Source organism: Ascaphus truei, chromosome 5 (assembly GCF_040206685.1).
Source record: "Ascaphus truei isolate aAscTru1 chromosome 5, aAscTru1.hap1, whole genome shotgun sequence".
NCBI classification, from domain to species: domain Eukaryota; kingdom Metazoa; phylum Chordata; class Amphibia; order Anura; family Ascaphidae; genus Ascaphus; species Ascaphus truei.
The window spans coordinates 197,886,661-197,900,412 of NC_134487.1; the positions used below are offsets into that span (position 1 = coordinate 197,886,661).

A 13,752-nucleotide genomic window follows, 5' to 3' on the forward strand; every position below is an offset into this window, starting at 1 on the left:
ATCCAGATGGAGGCAGAGAGTCAGAAAGTCCCTAAATTACATACACTCCTAAACCCACATACAAGTTATATAGTATGTCTGTACAGTTACAGGAGGCATAGTCTGTTAGAGCAAATGTATAGTGTATACTCGTATATCAAGAGATAACCCAACCAGACTCAGTGGGTAAATGGTAAAACTAAAAACAATTTGTTGATTCGTAATAAATCAAATAAACTGGGTAAATTGACCTGAAAATGGTGACACCACTGTTTGAGTATTAGTACACAGGTACAGTAAAATACCTGCAGTGGGTGTGGTACCTACTAAAGTTGGTGAAATGAGTTGCAGATACAGTAGGTTAGCTCAATTGGTCTGTTTGCTCAATTAGTTTAAATATGGCAGTGATCAGTGTGTTAATTTACAGTAGGACAAACTGGCATATTAAATAGAACCATTAACAGAGGTTCCTCTGAAAATGGAGGTATTTTACAATGTTGCCACCCTAAGGATACTTGGTTGCTAGAAGGAACACTTATACAGAGGCAGCCGCTAGTATTTGACCACATCACGGGAAATTTTTTCGAGATTCACATCAAAAACCCAGCGAGATGGTCCACAGCAGATTTAATGACCCATCGGATTAACACAGCGGGGGTCCCTGCGTTTGAATGGGACTCACACTGTGTGACTCCTACCGGTTTCTACCTGTCTGTAAGAGACGCAGTCAGAGAGACACTGAATCAATCACTCTACCTCTACGCCTCTAACAGGCGATCGCGGGGCTTTATTTAAGTAATAATCCCTGAAGAACAAGGCATTACTGGCCAATAATGCCCTGGCTGGAAGAGTTAAAGGCCGGAGGGACTTTAACCCAGCCAGGGCATTATTGGCCAGTAATGCCCTGTTCTGAGGGGATTATTACTATTATAGGCTAAATGTATGCTTATTTCATAAATAATAGACACGTTTGTATAGTATAGTTAAATAGATTTTTTTTATTCCAATAAAATGGTAAATACATGAAACCACCTCTACAGTATATACTCTTACACTGCAGATATCTATATCCACACACTACCGCTCCCTCTGTGTACACACACACACACACACAGCAGCTCACACACAAACTACTGCTACACACACACACACACACACACACACACACACACACACACACACACACACACACACACACACACAGCAGCTCACACACAAACTACTGCTACACACACACACACACACACACACACACACAAAACAGCATATCACACACAACACAGTGCCTCTACACACACACACACACACACACACTGGAGCTCTAGACACACAACACAGCACCTCCTCTACACAGCAGCTCTACACACACAGCAGCAGCTCTACACACACAGCAGCTCTACACACACAAACTCTGCTGCTACACACACATGCTACACCCATAAATACTGCTACTGACACACACACACTGGAGCTCTATACACACACACACACACACACATCAGCTCTACACTCACACAAACTGCTGCTACACATACAACAGCACAACACACACACACACACACTGCAGCCACAATAAAAAATGCAGCCACTTACTAAACTTTGCACTCTCCCCCTCCAGCTCTACACACAACACAGCACAACACAGCACCACTACACACCCCCCCCCCCCCCACACACACACACAACACTACACCTCTATACACAAACACTTACTCCTTTGCAGTCTCTCTCCCCCCCCAATTCAACTGAATCTGCTCAGAAAATATCAGTCAGCTTGGGAGGGGGGGGAGTCAAACCGTGGCTGATACTTTTTGACCAATCCCCTGCCATGTCTCAGAGCTTTTACTTAATTCAAACCAATCCCCTGCCCTGTCTCAGCTGTTCTGAAAGCTGATTGGCTGGAAATATACAGATTGAAAACTGCATTTTGAAGCTGCTGAAATTCAGGGCATTACTGTGGATAATGCCCAGAATTGTAACCAATCAGAGAGCAGGGTTTTCAATAATGCCCTGAATTTTACTGCTTTAGCCTATAATTTATTTTAATAATACAGTATTGTAACCGGGGGACTCCGGAGCTGAACCGCATTGATTTCAGGTCCGGGGACCCCCTGCTTCAAGAGTTACAGCCCCTTTTATGGGGTGCCGGTATCCGTCTGCTTGGTTTAAATCCCCCGTTCGCGTGGGCCGTGACGCGGGAGAATTTAAACATGGCCGCTGGGATACCGGCACCCCATAACAGGACCTGCAACACGGATAGCAGGGGGTCCCCAGACCTGAAATCAATGCGGTTCAGCTCCGGAGACCCCCTGCTACAATATTGTATTATTAAAATAAAGCCCCACTATCGCCTGTTAGAGGCGCACCGATAGAGAGATTGAATCAGTCAATCTCTTACTGTGCATCTAATACAGACAGGTAGAACCAGGTAGGAGTCATACAGCGTGAGTCCCATTTAATGAAAGGTACCCCCGCTGTGTTAATCAGATGGGCCATTAAATCTGCTGTGGACCATCTCGCAGAGTTTTCAGCGAATTAGCTGTGAGTTTGGAACGTGATATCGACGAATACAGGCGGCTGCATCTGTAGCTCGAATTGCCAATTATTCAAAGAGAGTTCAGTATGTGAACAAACTCAGAGCTCCAATTGAAATCGCAGCATGGTACCAGGGATAGGGCTAGTCTCACTTGGTAACAACCCCAGGGATCATGTGGTCACTGACTATTGGTGAAAGACAGGACTGGGAAGTAGGGTTAGGGAGCCCTCAGTTAGGGTTAACTTGCTTGGAAAACTGGAGACCACTTATTTTAATTGAGCCTACTAAAAGAAAGAGAATTTTTAATAAACAACCCCCCTTCCATGGCTGCACTACAATAGATCTATATGGCAGTTCATTGAGTACCATGTCAAACAAAAGTTTTGGTGGGCACCATGATTTAACGTGCACCACGTTGGGACCCCTGCTGTCGACTTTCATTGGACCCTCATGTAAACTTGCTTCTTAGTTTCCTCCCTGTATAAGAGATGTGCAGCTCACACTATGACACAGAGAATAATTACTCACCCAGAGTGTTCAGCAGCCCTATGAGAAGCAGCACAGACTGCAGCATTGTTACTGCTGTGTTGTAGTGCAGCACTGTAGTGTGTCTCTGTCTGAGAAGTTACTTCTGTGAAGGTGTCTCAGGAGTATCTGCCAGAGCTGAGGATCCCAGGGCTTTATACTCAAGTCCTCACATAAGCAAACAGGTTACTCAATATGTTTGTCCCTTATTAATTTCACATTGTGTGTACGTGTGCATATGTACGTGTGTGTACGTGTGTGAGTATTCTATTGTATTCCTGGTATGTATCTTGGCATACAGATGTGTTACATTTCTGTTCACTAACTTATTCAGTGAAGTCTTGCCTGCGCTGGAGAAGATCTTAGTCACACTCCCTTGAATAGAGATAAAATATATTCTGAAGTGCATATAAAATTAGACTTTAGTTGTAAAAGGAATGAGCTAAACATTGCAGTCCATCCAAAATTAATGGAAAGCTGAGCACAAATATTTGGTCCTGTATTATACATTGAAAGCTTATAATTTATTATATTTTATTATAATATTTAACCATTTCACCAAGTCATACAATGCATTGCAGGCCCCCATGGCAGGTAAATGTTTTATGACACAGGATACAGTATAATTAACTCACGAAGAGAAAAGCGTAGTCCATCTTAAAACAGGTGAACATCTCAAGACACATCAGGTAAAAAAATCTCTAACCAGATAAATGATAAATCTCTAACCAGATAAATCAGCAAAGTATTTAGGAGAATGTGCATAGTACACTGAAATGTCAATTTTTTTTCTAAAGTGCCATACACAACAGATTTAAATAACATTTGCATACAAGAAATGAAGTATAATAAATAATAATAATAATAATAATTGTAGCCAGGGTGCCTCCGCTATCCCTATCTCCCGGTTCCTTTCCCCCTTACGTGTGTGCTGCTGCAGGGGCAAGCGCGTTGCAAGGGGCTCCCGGCGACATCAGTGGCAGGGCACCGCCATCTTTATTCTGTCTGCGTGTGCGTGGAGGCTGGCACATGCGCAGACGCGATGCGGCAGCCATTATAGGGAGTGAGAAGTGGCAGAAGCGGCGCTCCATAGTCAGGGACATTCCCAAGTTCGCACATGCGCAGTTATCAGCTGCGGCGGCCATTACAGTTCACGCATACGGTCCTAATGTTAAAGAGCTCTGCAAAGGACTACAACACCCAGCAGCCTCTGGGGACTGCCCTATGATCTCTGTCATATGCAGCCAGACAGCCAATAGGGTTTGCAGCTTCTCCTGCTAGAGAAAGATACAATGTTGCGCACAGACCATGCGAGTCAGCTGGTGCTGGGATAAGGTAGGGGGAGGTTGTGTAGGGAGCAAGTGGCTTTTTACACTAGACCAGGTTACCCCTTAGGCCCCAGCTAGGCCCATCTCCCCTTCAGTTTGTGGCTGCTCTAGGGAAAGCCTCTTAGGTAGAGACATTGCCCTGTTAGCAGTCAGCTTAGTCAGGGACACAGCTGCAGTGCTGCGTGCTCTGAGCAAAGAAGGGTCAGTGTTGCAGTGAATCATTCTCTGTCAGAGACATAGACTGTCTGAGTGGTGAACTCGCTCAGAAGGAGACCATCCACCAGGAGAAGGACGCCAGCGCTGAGGCTTCGACGCTGGACATAGACGGTCCTCTTCCATTGTTCTGTGGTACCCGGTTGCAGGAGCACCAGGCAGGTATTCTCCAAGTCACCAAGTGCACCACCTATACACTTCATCTTAGTGGGCAACGCTGTCCCACACATGGGTGGGGTTGTGGGACTCTTGGGACTTTTGGGTACAAGGACTTTGGGAATACAGTGTGGGGTTAAGGCGGAGGGTGACACTGAAGTTCTGTACTGTTGATGTCATATTGTTGATGCATGTGTATTGTGTTTATCTGCCCATATAGTAAACCTGTGTTATATATACCTTTGGTGTATGTGGTTAATATATGTGGGTCCTGTGTAGGGGACATTCTACACTCCCTAGAATCCTACACTGGTGGAGGCTCTGTATGTAAAATCGTTCCAGAGGATTCACCCAAGGCTCTCACTGGCGGAGACTCAGGCCTCCTGTGAGCCTAACAGGTAAAAGCACCACACACCTGGTAACATACATATAGGTTCCCCAGCACATGCACCCTATCTGTGATTGGGGGGGGGAGGAATATGCGTTACATAATAATAATAATACCAACTTGATGGTTAATTGTACCTATAGGAAGAAATCTCTGAAAACAGAGGCCTGCTAGAAGGAAGTCAACTAAAAAAAAGTGTACAATATGTTGAACAGATGTTTCACCCAAAAAGCAGCCTGCAGCTTGTCAAAAAGGACCTGTAAGAGGAGAGGCGGCATGACTTACCATAGAGGGGCCCTTCCCCTAAGGAGCTTTGAGGTCAGGATAGTGTGGGGGGATAGAGGGGTATTTAAGGGGGAAGGGGAGAATCTTACCTCCCTCTTTCTGCAAGGATCAACCTGGAGGAAAGTTCCCCATCTGGAGTTTCCTGGTTCCATTATATTGTATCCTGTTCATAATGGCTCACTGTGTCAGATATCCCAGCACAGGAGGTGGCGTGAAGTCCAGTGGTTGGAGACGGCAGACTGGTATCATCAATGAGAGAGCGGCAGGAAGAGGCATGGCAGTGCGGTCTGGAGTGGCTGTTATGCGCGTGTTTGGCGGTGAGTTAGGAAGCTCGGCAGGGAGGGTCCACCGATGGTGTGAAGGTGATTCAGCATCGATGAATTGGTGGCAGAGCATGCTCCAGCGGTGGCACAGGCTCCAGCATCGACACATGCCTCGGCAGAGGACTGGATAAACCAGGTGTCATGGGAGACCAGGTTTATCAACACCTTTTTATACCGGGATTATTTGATTGAGCTAAGCAAGGAGGTAAAATAAATTGTCATTTATTTCAGGAAAAGACATACACACAATGTAACACAATTTACACGGTTAACACACTTACTGGGAACGGAGCTAACGAATAAACTTGTCCTTTAAGCGAAATTCTCAAGAAGGACCTCTGTAGGAGCCCTTTCCAATAACCGGGAGGTACTCACGAAATCCTAGAACTGATTTCAGCATGTAATGCCAGCCACGACCGCTACGTTCTCAAAAAGCGGGACTTAGCACATTTTCAGAGTCAAAATCTTTGAAGCCGGCTCGCGTCTATTTAGCACAGAGCATCTTTGAATTTGCTGCTGATGCTTTGGCGCTTGGAATCTGCACTCCTGATTGGCTGCAAGGTTTCTTATGGGTTTCAGTGTTCCATTCACAAACCTCTGCAGCCTATCAGATCGTGGGAATTCCCCTGCCAGCCAATCACCGATTTGCCGGTATTGTAATGCCGGGGGCATGTGCCAACCTGGCACCTCTGCCTCTTAGCAAACTGAGCCCACCCGCTGTCCAGGCTCCACAAAGTCTGGGTTTGGGCAAATGGTGTCCGGATAGCCCTGTGTTAGCCCAGGACAGAGGTACTAAAGTATAACTGCAGTACCCCGCCTGTTCTAACACCTTGGAATCCCTGAGGCTTTCATGTCCGGACTCTGCACAGACCCATAGGCACCAAGCTTGGTAGCCATCTGGTTCCTCAGAAACCAGGACTAGGAAATCCCACAGTTCATTGACAGGTTATCAGTACATATACCTATTAAACATCTCTTTAATAAAATATACTGTCCTGTATCTTGTGGGATAAAAATGTGTAAGTCCCGTTCTAGTGTCAGGGATGGAGTAAGGGGATATACTGCCTACACTCACTAGCCTCATCCTTGCCACACTCTAGAAATTACTTTTAAACTTTTTACACACAAAAAACACTTAAAGCTTTATCATATAGCAGGAGCATCCCCTGAACCCTTATACTAGGTTGAGGGTACATGGCATTTACCTGGGCACTCCTCCTTATACTAGGGATCCCCTGTATGTTGCATGTATGCATTAACCCCAGACAATCATCATGTGTGTATCCTATTACACTCCCTGAAGAAGTAACCTAGTGTTACGAAACGCGTTGGAAAGAAGGGTGTCATTGCTCGTTTCCCCAAGTGTTTCTAAGCGTCTCTGGACACTGTCTGTAAGCTGATTTGATTGACGCATGCGCGCTTTCTACTCCATCCCGCTGGTAACTTCCAACCTGACACGCGCGCTGTGCGTTCCAGGAGAAGGTTTCCGGAAGCTGATGGGCGACTTGTGACGTCATCGTCGGGCGCCCCGCGAGGAGTAGCACGCCGCTCGGAGCCGTGTGCTCTGGGACTCCTACTATAGGACTTATTTACCTACCATCCCAAGACGGTGAACACTGGAGCCCGCAGCTGTGGAGTAAGAAGCAGACAAGACGCTTGCTGATACATCCCCTGCTGGTACTTACCAAGGGCGCTGCCTCCGGTCATCCTATGGTGTGGTAAACCCAATAACCAACCGCTTGTAAATTTTTATCTTGATGTACGCAGAACTATTTATTTTTAATTATAAAGTCACGTTTTATACTCTATTACACTATGTGCGTTGTGCGCCTTGTTTTTCTGTTTTTTATAATAGTAATAAGGTGGAAAGTCTCCTAAACTTGGGAAGAGAACTATTGTTAAGGAACAGCAGATGACTATTTTTAATACCACTGGTCCTTAACTCTATATTCTACTTATATTATACCAAGTGGTGGGCACCTTATTGGTACATGGTCAGCTAATGTTGATCGGTGTAATACGGTACATGGTCAGCTAACGTTGTCCGGTGTAAAACAGGAGAATTATGGGGAAACCTACGTTCTCAGCAGTCGCCGGTGAATGGTACATCCCTTGAAATTATGTGTGGACATTATGGCAATAAAATGTTTTAAAAATGGATATTTAGTGGCGCAGAGTATATTAAATAAGAAGGAAAGGGAAACATATCAGGCTCTGTTTTGAAAATAGCTGCAGCATTAGTGGACCCCCCTTTTCCTCATTCCCCTTTTCCTCATCCCCCTTCCCTCTTGCCCCTTCCCTCACGTTTTTTCACTAAAAGATCACAGGACTTGCATGTCTGTGAGACATGGAAGATAATTATTAACCTAGGAAGAAATGGCTTGAATTTAAGAATGTAAAAGTAGTTTTTAAGGAATAAATGCATGAATTCTGCATGGAAAAAGAAAAAAGGGGACATCCTCTTTAAATGTTTTTTGTTTGTTTGTTTTTGTCTTAGAAAGCTCATAGTAACTAGTTTGAGGGCATAATAATATACATGTCATGGAGTGAAGTGTTTGTGTGTCACTCTGATAGTTATTGTGTGTATGTATGTATGTATGTATGTCTTTATTCACATTGCACCATTAGTGTACATAGCGCTTCACATTGTCACTTGTAGTACTAATCATAAAAATAACAAATAATACAAATAACAGATCATAATGATTTTGAATGAAATAATAATAAGGGTTAAAATAAACCTATACCACAAAAAAACTAAAATGCAAAAAGCTATGCCTTTCGCCAACTCATCCTTTTTGGAGGGTTTCACCACTTTTCGGATATGGTCCTTCAGCTGATGCCAGACCATTTCGATCGGATTGAAGTTTGGCGATCTGTCATTGGAAAAAAAGGACAATTAGTTTAAGAGATACAGTACACAGTAAAAACAGTGGGATAATAAATGAGACACGGTTACCGCACTTACTCCGCTGGCATCTTCACCCAGTTGATACTGCGCTCAAGGATATGCGCTGTTGACGCGGTGTGCTTCGGATCGTTGTCCTGGTAGAAACGGTGACCATCCGGGAACTCGCGTGTGATGTATTCCACTATCTCAGGCACAATTTTGTCTTGGAAGAAAGCTTTATTCATGATTCCTATAACAAGAAAAGAAAAGTGCTCACAAAACTGCACAATAGTACAGTACAGTGCATAAGGCTACACTAGTACAGTACAGTGCATAAGGCTACATTATATTTTATATATTTTACCTTCAAAGATGACAATGCATCCTGGTCCACGCCTAGAGATGGCACCCCACACATGCATATTCACGGGGTGTTTTGTCCGCGGCATCATAGATATGCGACCTTTTTTGTGGAATGCAAAGGTGGCAAATCTCTCCAGCGATACAGTACACTCGTCAGTGAAGATGCAATCCTGGAAAGTTTCCCCACTGTCGATCCATGCCTGGGACTGGACCAGGGGGGCGCAAACTTTTTCCCTGTGCCCCCCTTCCGGCTGTCCCCTCACTCCCGTGCCCCCCCCAACCCCAACTTACCCGCGCTCCGGCGTAATGACGTCACGTTGCCATAGCAACGTGACGTCACATGACCTCGCAGCGTCATTTTGACGCCACGTTGCCATGGCGACGCAGGGAGGAAGCCGCCGAGCCACGGTAAGTTAGGTTTACAGAGGCCCTGTAGCTCCCTCTGCACTTAATTTAAGTGCCTTCAGGAAGCGCGCGGGGCCTCTGTAAACCCCGCGCCCCCCGTTGGCAGTCTCGCGCCCCCCCTGGGGGTCGCGCCCCACAGTTTGCGCACCGCTGGACTGGACCACTCTTTTGATTTTGTTTACGTCCCTTATCATGGGGTACGCTCTGTAATGACATGGAATAAATAATTTTAGCGGTACAGTACAGTTTCCTAAACAACACTTTTACCTCCTGTACTGTCAAGTACTAACCTCACACGTCCATATTTCCATCCAATTCTGCTTCTCATCTTCTTTATGCTGGTCTCGGATACAGTCAGATTGTGATTTTCGTGCAGAGTGTATTTGACCCTTAATGCACTCTTCTCATCATTCTCCTCACTTATTTTGTCGACCAGAAGAGTTGTCTCCCTACAATGTAAAGAAAAACAATCCAGTAAGTTACAGTGCAGTAGGCCACAAGCACAGCACATCATTTGGTGTAAAAATAGTATACAATGAGATATTGTTCTATAAATATGCAGCAATATAAAATATATATATACTGTTGTAATATAAATATACCGAAAAAACTAAAATATTAGATACAGTAGATCTACAGTACACAATATATTGTTCTATTAATATGCAGTAATATAAAAAATATATATACTGTTGTAATATAAATATACCGAAGTAACTAAAATATTAGATACAGTAGATCTACAGTACACAATATATTGTTCTATTAATATGCAAAAATATAAAATATATATATATACTGTTGTAATATAAATATACCGAAATAACTAAAATATTAGATACAGTAGATCTACAGTACACAATATATTGTTCTATTAATATGCAGCAATATAAAAAATATATATACTGTTGAAATATAAATATACCGAAATAACTAAAATATTAGATACAGTAGAGCTACTGCACAGTACATTATTACAGTACACTAGTAGATCTACAGTACAATATTTTTTATATAAAAAAAAATTAAGTTATATAAATATACTTACGCGTTAGTTACCCTTGGTGCCCTTTTGCGGTCTCTGGTTTTTCCTTATGCATGATAGCTCACGGTGGTTGCTGGCACAACGATGCCAGAAGTAGCTAACCAGCATTGGATAGCAGCAATTCGGTGTCCGCTCATGTGCATCTCCTTAATTCGCATGCTGAGCTCCTTGGAAATCTTTTTAACAGGCATTGCTGCGAGTAGAAAGAAATACAAACACAACAATGTATATTCGCTGTTTATTCGATGTGTATTCAATGTGCAGTGAATCCACAAAATGGATGGTGTATTTATACGTTAATGACTCACATTTGAGTATGCCCACTTTCAACATCTGTACCTGGTCGCCATTCATAAAAGGTTACACACTTTGCATAGCCCACCACTCGATGATCTTTATCTGAACTTGCCCTTGTCCAGATACTGCATTGTGTCATCTGCTTCAATGGAGCAACCCCGATTCTATGGACGCAGGAACCCACTTACCTCTGCCGTGCCTGTCATGCAGAAAAAGAGAAAGGCGGCAGCCATTTCCATGCCAAGGCCAAAGCGACAAGCTAAGGCCAATAAAGAAAACCTTCTGCTGACCCCAAAGGCTAATGGTTTTAATAGACGTCAGCCTTATTATGTCAAGAAGAAATACAGTGATGTACACTCCACGCAAAACAAATGGCAGCCAACCCATCGAACCCGCAGACCACTTCCTCCCATATGCTTCAACGACTCTGCCGCCGCTGTCCTGGAAATCTTCAGCCCGTCTTCTCCACTCCTCGTCCTCGACGCTGCTGCCGCCCTCCCGGAAACCCACAGGCCATCTTCGCCAGTTCTATTCGACGACGCTGCGCTGGTGCCTCTGAAATCCACGGGTCACTTTCTCCTTTGCGCTTGACGACTCTGCCGCTTCTCGCCCGGAAATCCAGAGGTCGCTTTCTCCATCCCTCTTCGATGACGCTGCCGCTTCTCCTCTCCCGGATATCCACAGGTCACCTCCTCCACCCCTCTTTGACGATGCTGCTGCTTCTCTCCATGGAACCCCCATCTCATCCTCCATAGCACCCATCCACTCAGATGTCCACGGCACGCCATGCACAAGAAGCAGCTCGTTCGACCGGATGCTGAATGGGATAAGTGTGGATATCCCCGAGAACTCTATTATGCTGGCAAAGATAGATCTGCTTCTGGAGACCATGCTAACTATGGAACAACGGATGCTAAATATGGATACACGGATGGATCGACGGATGGAGAAGATTGAGGCTGACATAGCGGGGATACATCATTTGCTCGGTGTTCATGCCCCTGTTTCCATGACGCCGGACCAGGAGGGTGGCATGGATGTGATAAATGGGAGCATCGACCACCTTCCATCACCAGGCGCACCCCCTTCCCAAGAAGATTTTGTGTACATGTATACCGTTGAGGAGGACATGACAACCCCGTCAAGACCACGCCAGGAGACAACACGGCGACCAAGACAGGAGGAAAGCTTCCTCCCAGACAACCTACCCTTGCCCGCTGCCACAAGCACACCCGTTCACAGAAGACCTACATTCGCTCGCATCGATACGGTGCCCGACATCAGCCTGCGCAATATGCCACCGGCACTCAGGGAGAAGTATAGGGTGATGAGTGCTGGTGCACCCCACAAGTATGCCTTGTTACTTTTTAAGCACCATGTGTCCTACTTGTTGTACTTTGACTGGGCCTTCAAAGTGAACTACGAAGGAAATCGCCTAAAAAAGGCGCTTCCTGACAATTTAAGAAAGACCATTCTGGTTGAATTGCGGCGCAATTTTTCAATTACAGATCCTGTAATGAAAGGCGTTCGAGACTGCATTAATGGTGTTTTGCGCCATGCAAGGCATCGGCCATGGAAGGACAATCTGGTGGGGTACGCATTTGAGTGAGTGTTTAACTGTTGAAAATGTTTTGTAAATGTTTTGTTCCAGTCCCCGAGGGCCGCAAACAGACCCGGTTTTCAAAGGTTACACTGAAAACTGGGCCTGTTTGCGTCACTCGAGGACTGTAGTGGTGCAGGCCTGACTGACTGTTCTGCACACCATCCCACTGTAAATGTTTTGACTTGCCGTTCTTTAACAAAGGAGATGTTGCGTTTTGTATATTTTATGAATAAAGAATTTTTTTTAATCACAGGTAAGACCATACTGTTGTGTTGAACTGTACTGAACATGTTTTGACCTGCTGTACTTAAATAAAGGAGATGTTGTGTGTTTTAACTTGTATTAATAAAAAAATGTTTGTATTTACTGTACACAAGACCTGCACAATTCCAGTCCCCGAGGGCCGCCAACAGGCCCGGTTTTCAAAGGTGACCCTGAAAACCGGGCCTGTCTGTGTCACTCGAGGACTGTAGTGGTGCAAGCCGGACTGACTGTTCTGCACACCATCCCACTGTAAATGTTTTGACTTGCCGTTCTTTAATAAAGGAGATGTTGCGTTTTGTATATTTTATGAATAAAGAATTTTTTTTATAACATGTGACTGTAAACCATACTGACTGACTGTAAATGTTTTTACTTTCTGTAAATAAATGTTTTCACTAGCAGTAAACCATACACCTGTTGATGTTTTGAATTGCTGTGCACTTAAAATGTTTTTACATTGTACAGTATTTGTAAATAATTTTTTTTGTACTTACTCCACCAATAAAAGAACATGTTGATTTGTTTTAAATTGTTCCATTGGCTCCTTTGATACTGTACAAGAGTATTAAAAAAAATAGAAGACACAAACTGTACTGTACAGTACTGTATGTACTGATACTGTATAGAAGACACATACTGTATGTACTGTAATACATGTAGAATAAATGCATACTTTTAATTTTTTGGGGTTTATATACTGTATATAAAAAAGTATTGTATACTCTACGGTCGGAAAACATCAGCATACTGTTTCAGGTATTCTATCCTAATCAATAACAACGGCCACTAAACTGTAGACTCCGGTACGTATTTTTTTAAATCCGATTCAGCAATGTGCAGGCATTGTTACACAAAGAGATATTATCCATCGAAATCCCTCCATTAGCCGTTTTCTTTTCTGAGGAAAAACAAAAAGAAAAGTTTTACTGTAATGGTCAGTCCCCTAAAGAAGTTCCCAGTCAGTCCCACCAATAATTTTCTCGGGGGGCGTCTCCTGTTCACATGCGCATGAGCCTACCGTCGATGTAATGACACGCATATGCGTTTCAAGAAGGTTCCAATGCGCATGCGGCTAGCGTTCCACCGATTGTCCAGTATCTGCAGTACAGTACTGTAGAAGCCGCTCAGCCAATGATATTGCTTACAGGAGAA

The 13,752-nt window shown here is 44.2% G+C and overlaps 2 protein-coding genes across 2 annotated transcripts in view; both read right to left on the reverse strand.

The window, feature by feature from the left end:
- Positions 1–3,222, reverse strand: part of LOC142495722 (zinc metalloproteinase-disintegrin-like cobrin) — a 1,243,131-nt gene extending 1,239,909 nt beyond the window's left edge. The window contains exon 1 of the mRNA XM_075601588.1: positions 3,044–3,222. Coding sequence (XP_075457703.1) covers positions 3,044–3,089 — 46 coding nt within the window. The 5' untranslated portion in view covers positions 3,090–3,222. The remainder of the gene's footprint in view (positions 1–3,043) is intronic.
- LOC142495724 (zinc metalloproteinase-disintegrin-like VLAIP-B) overlaps positions 1–13,752 on the reverse strand; it is a 383,444-nt gene that overhangs the window by 326,422 nt on the left and 43,270 nt on the right. The gene's annotated exons all lie outside the window — the stretch shown is intronic.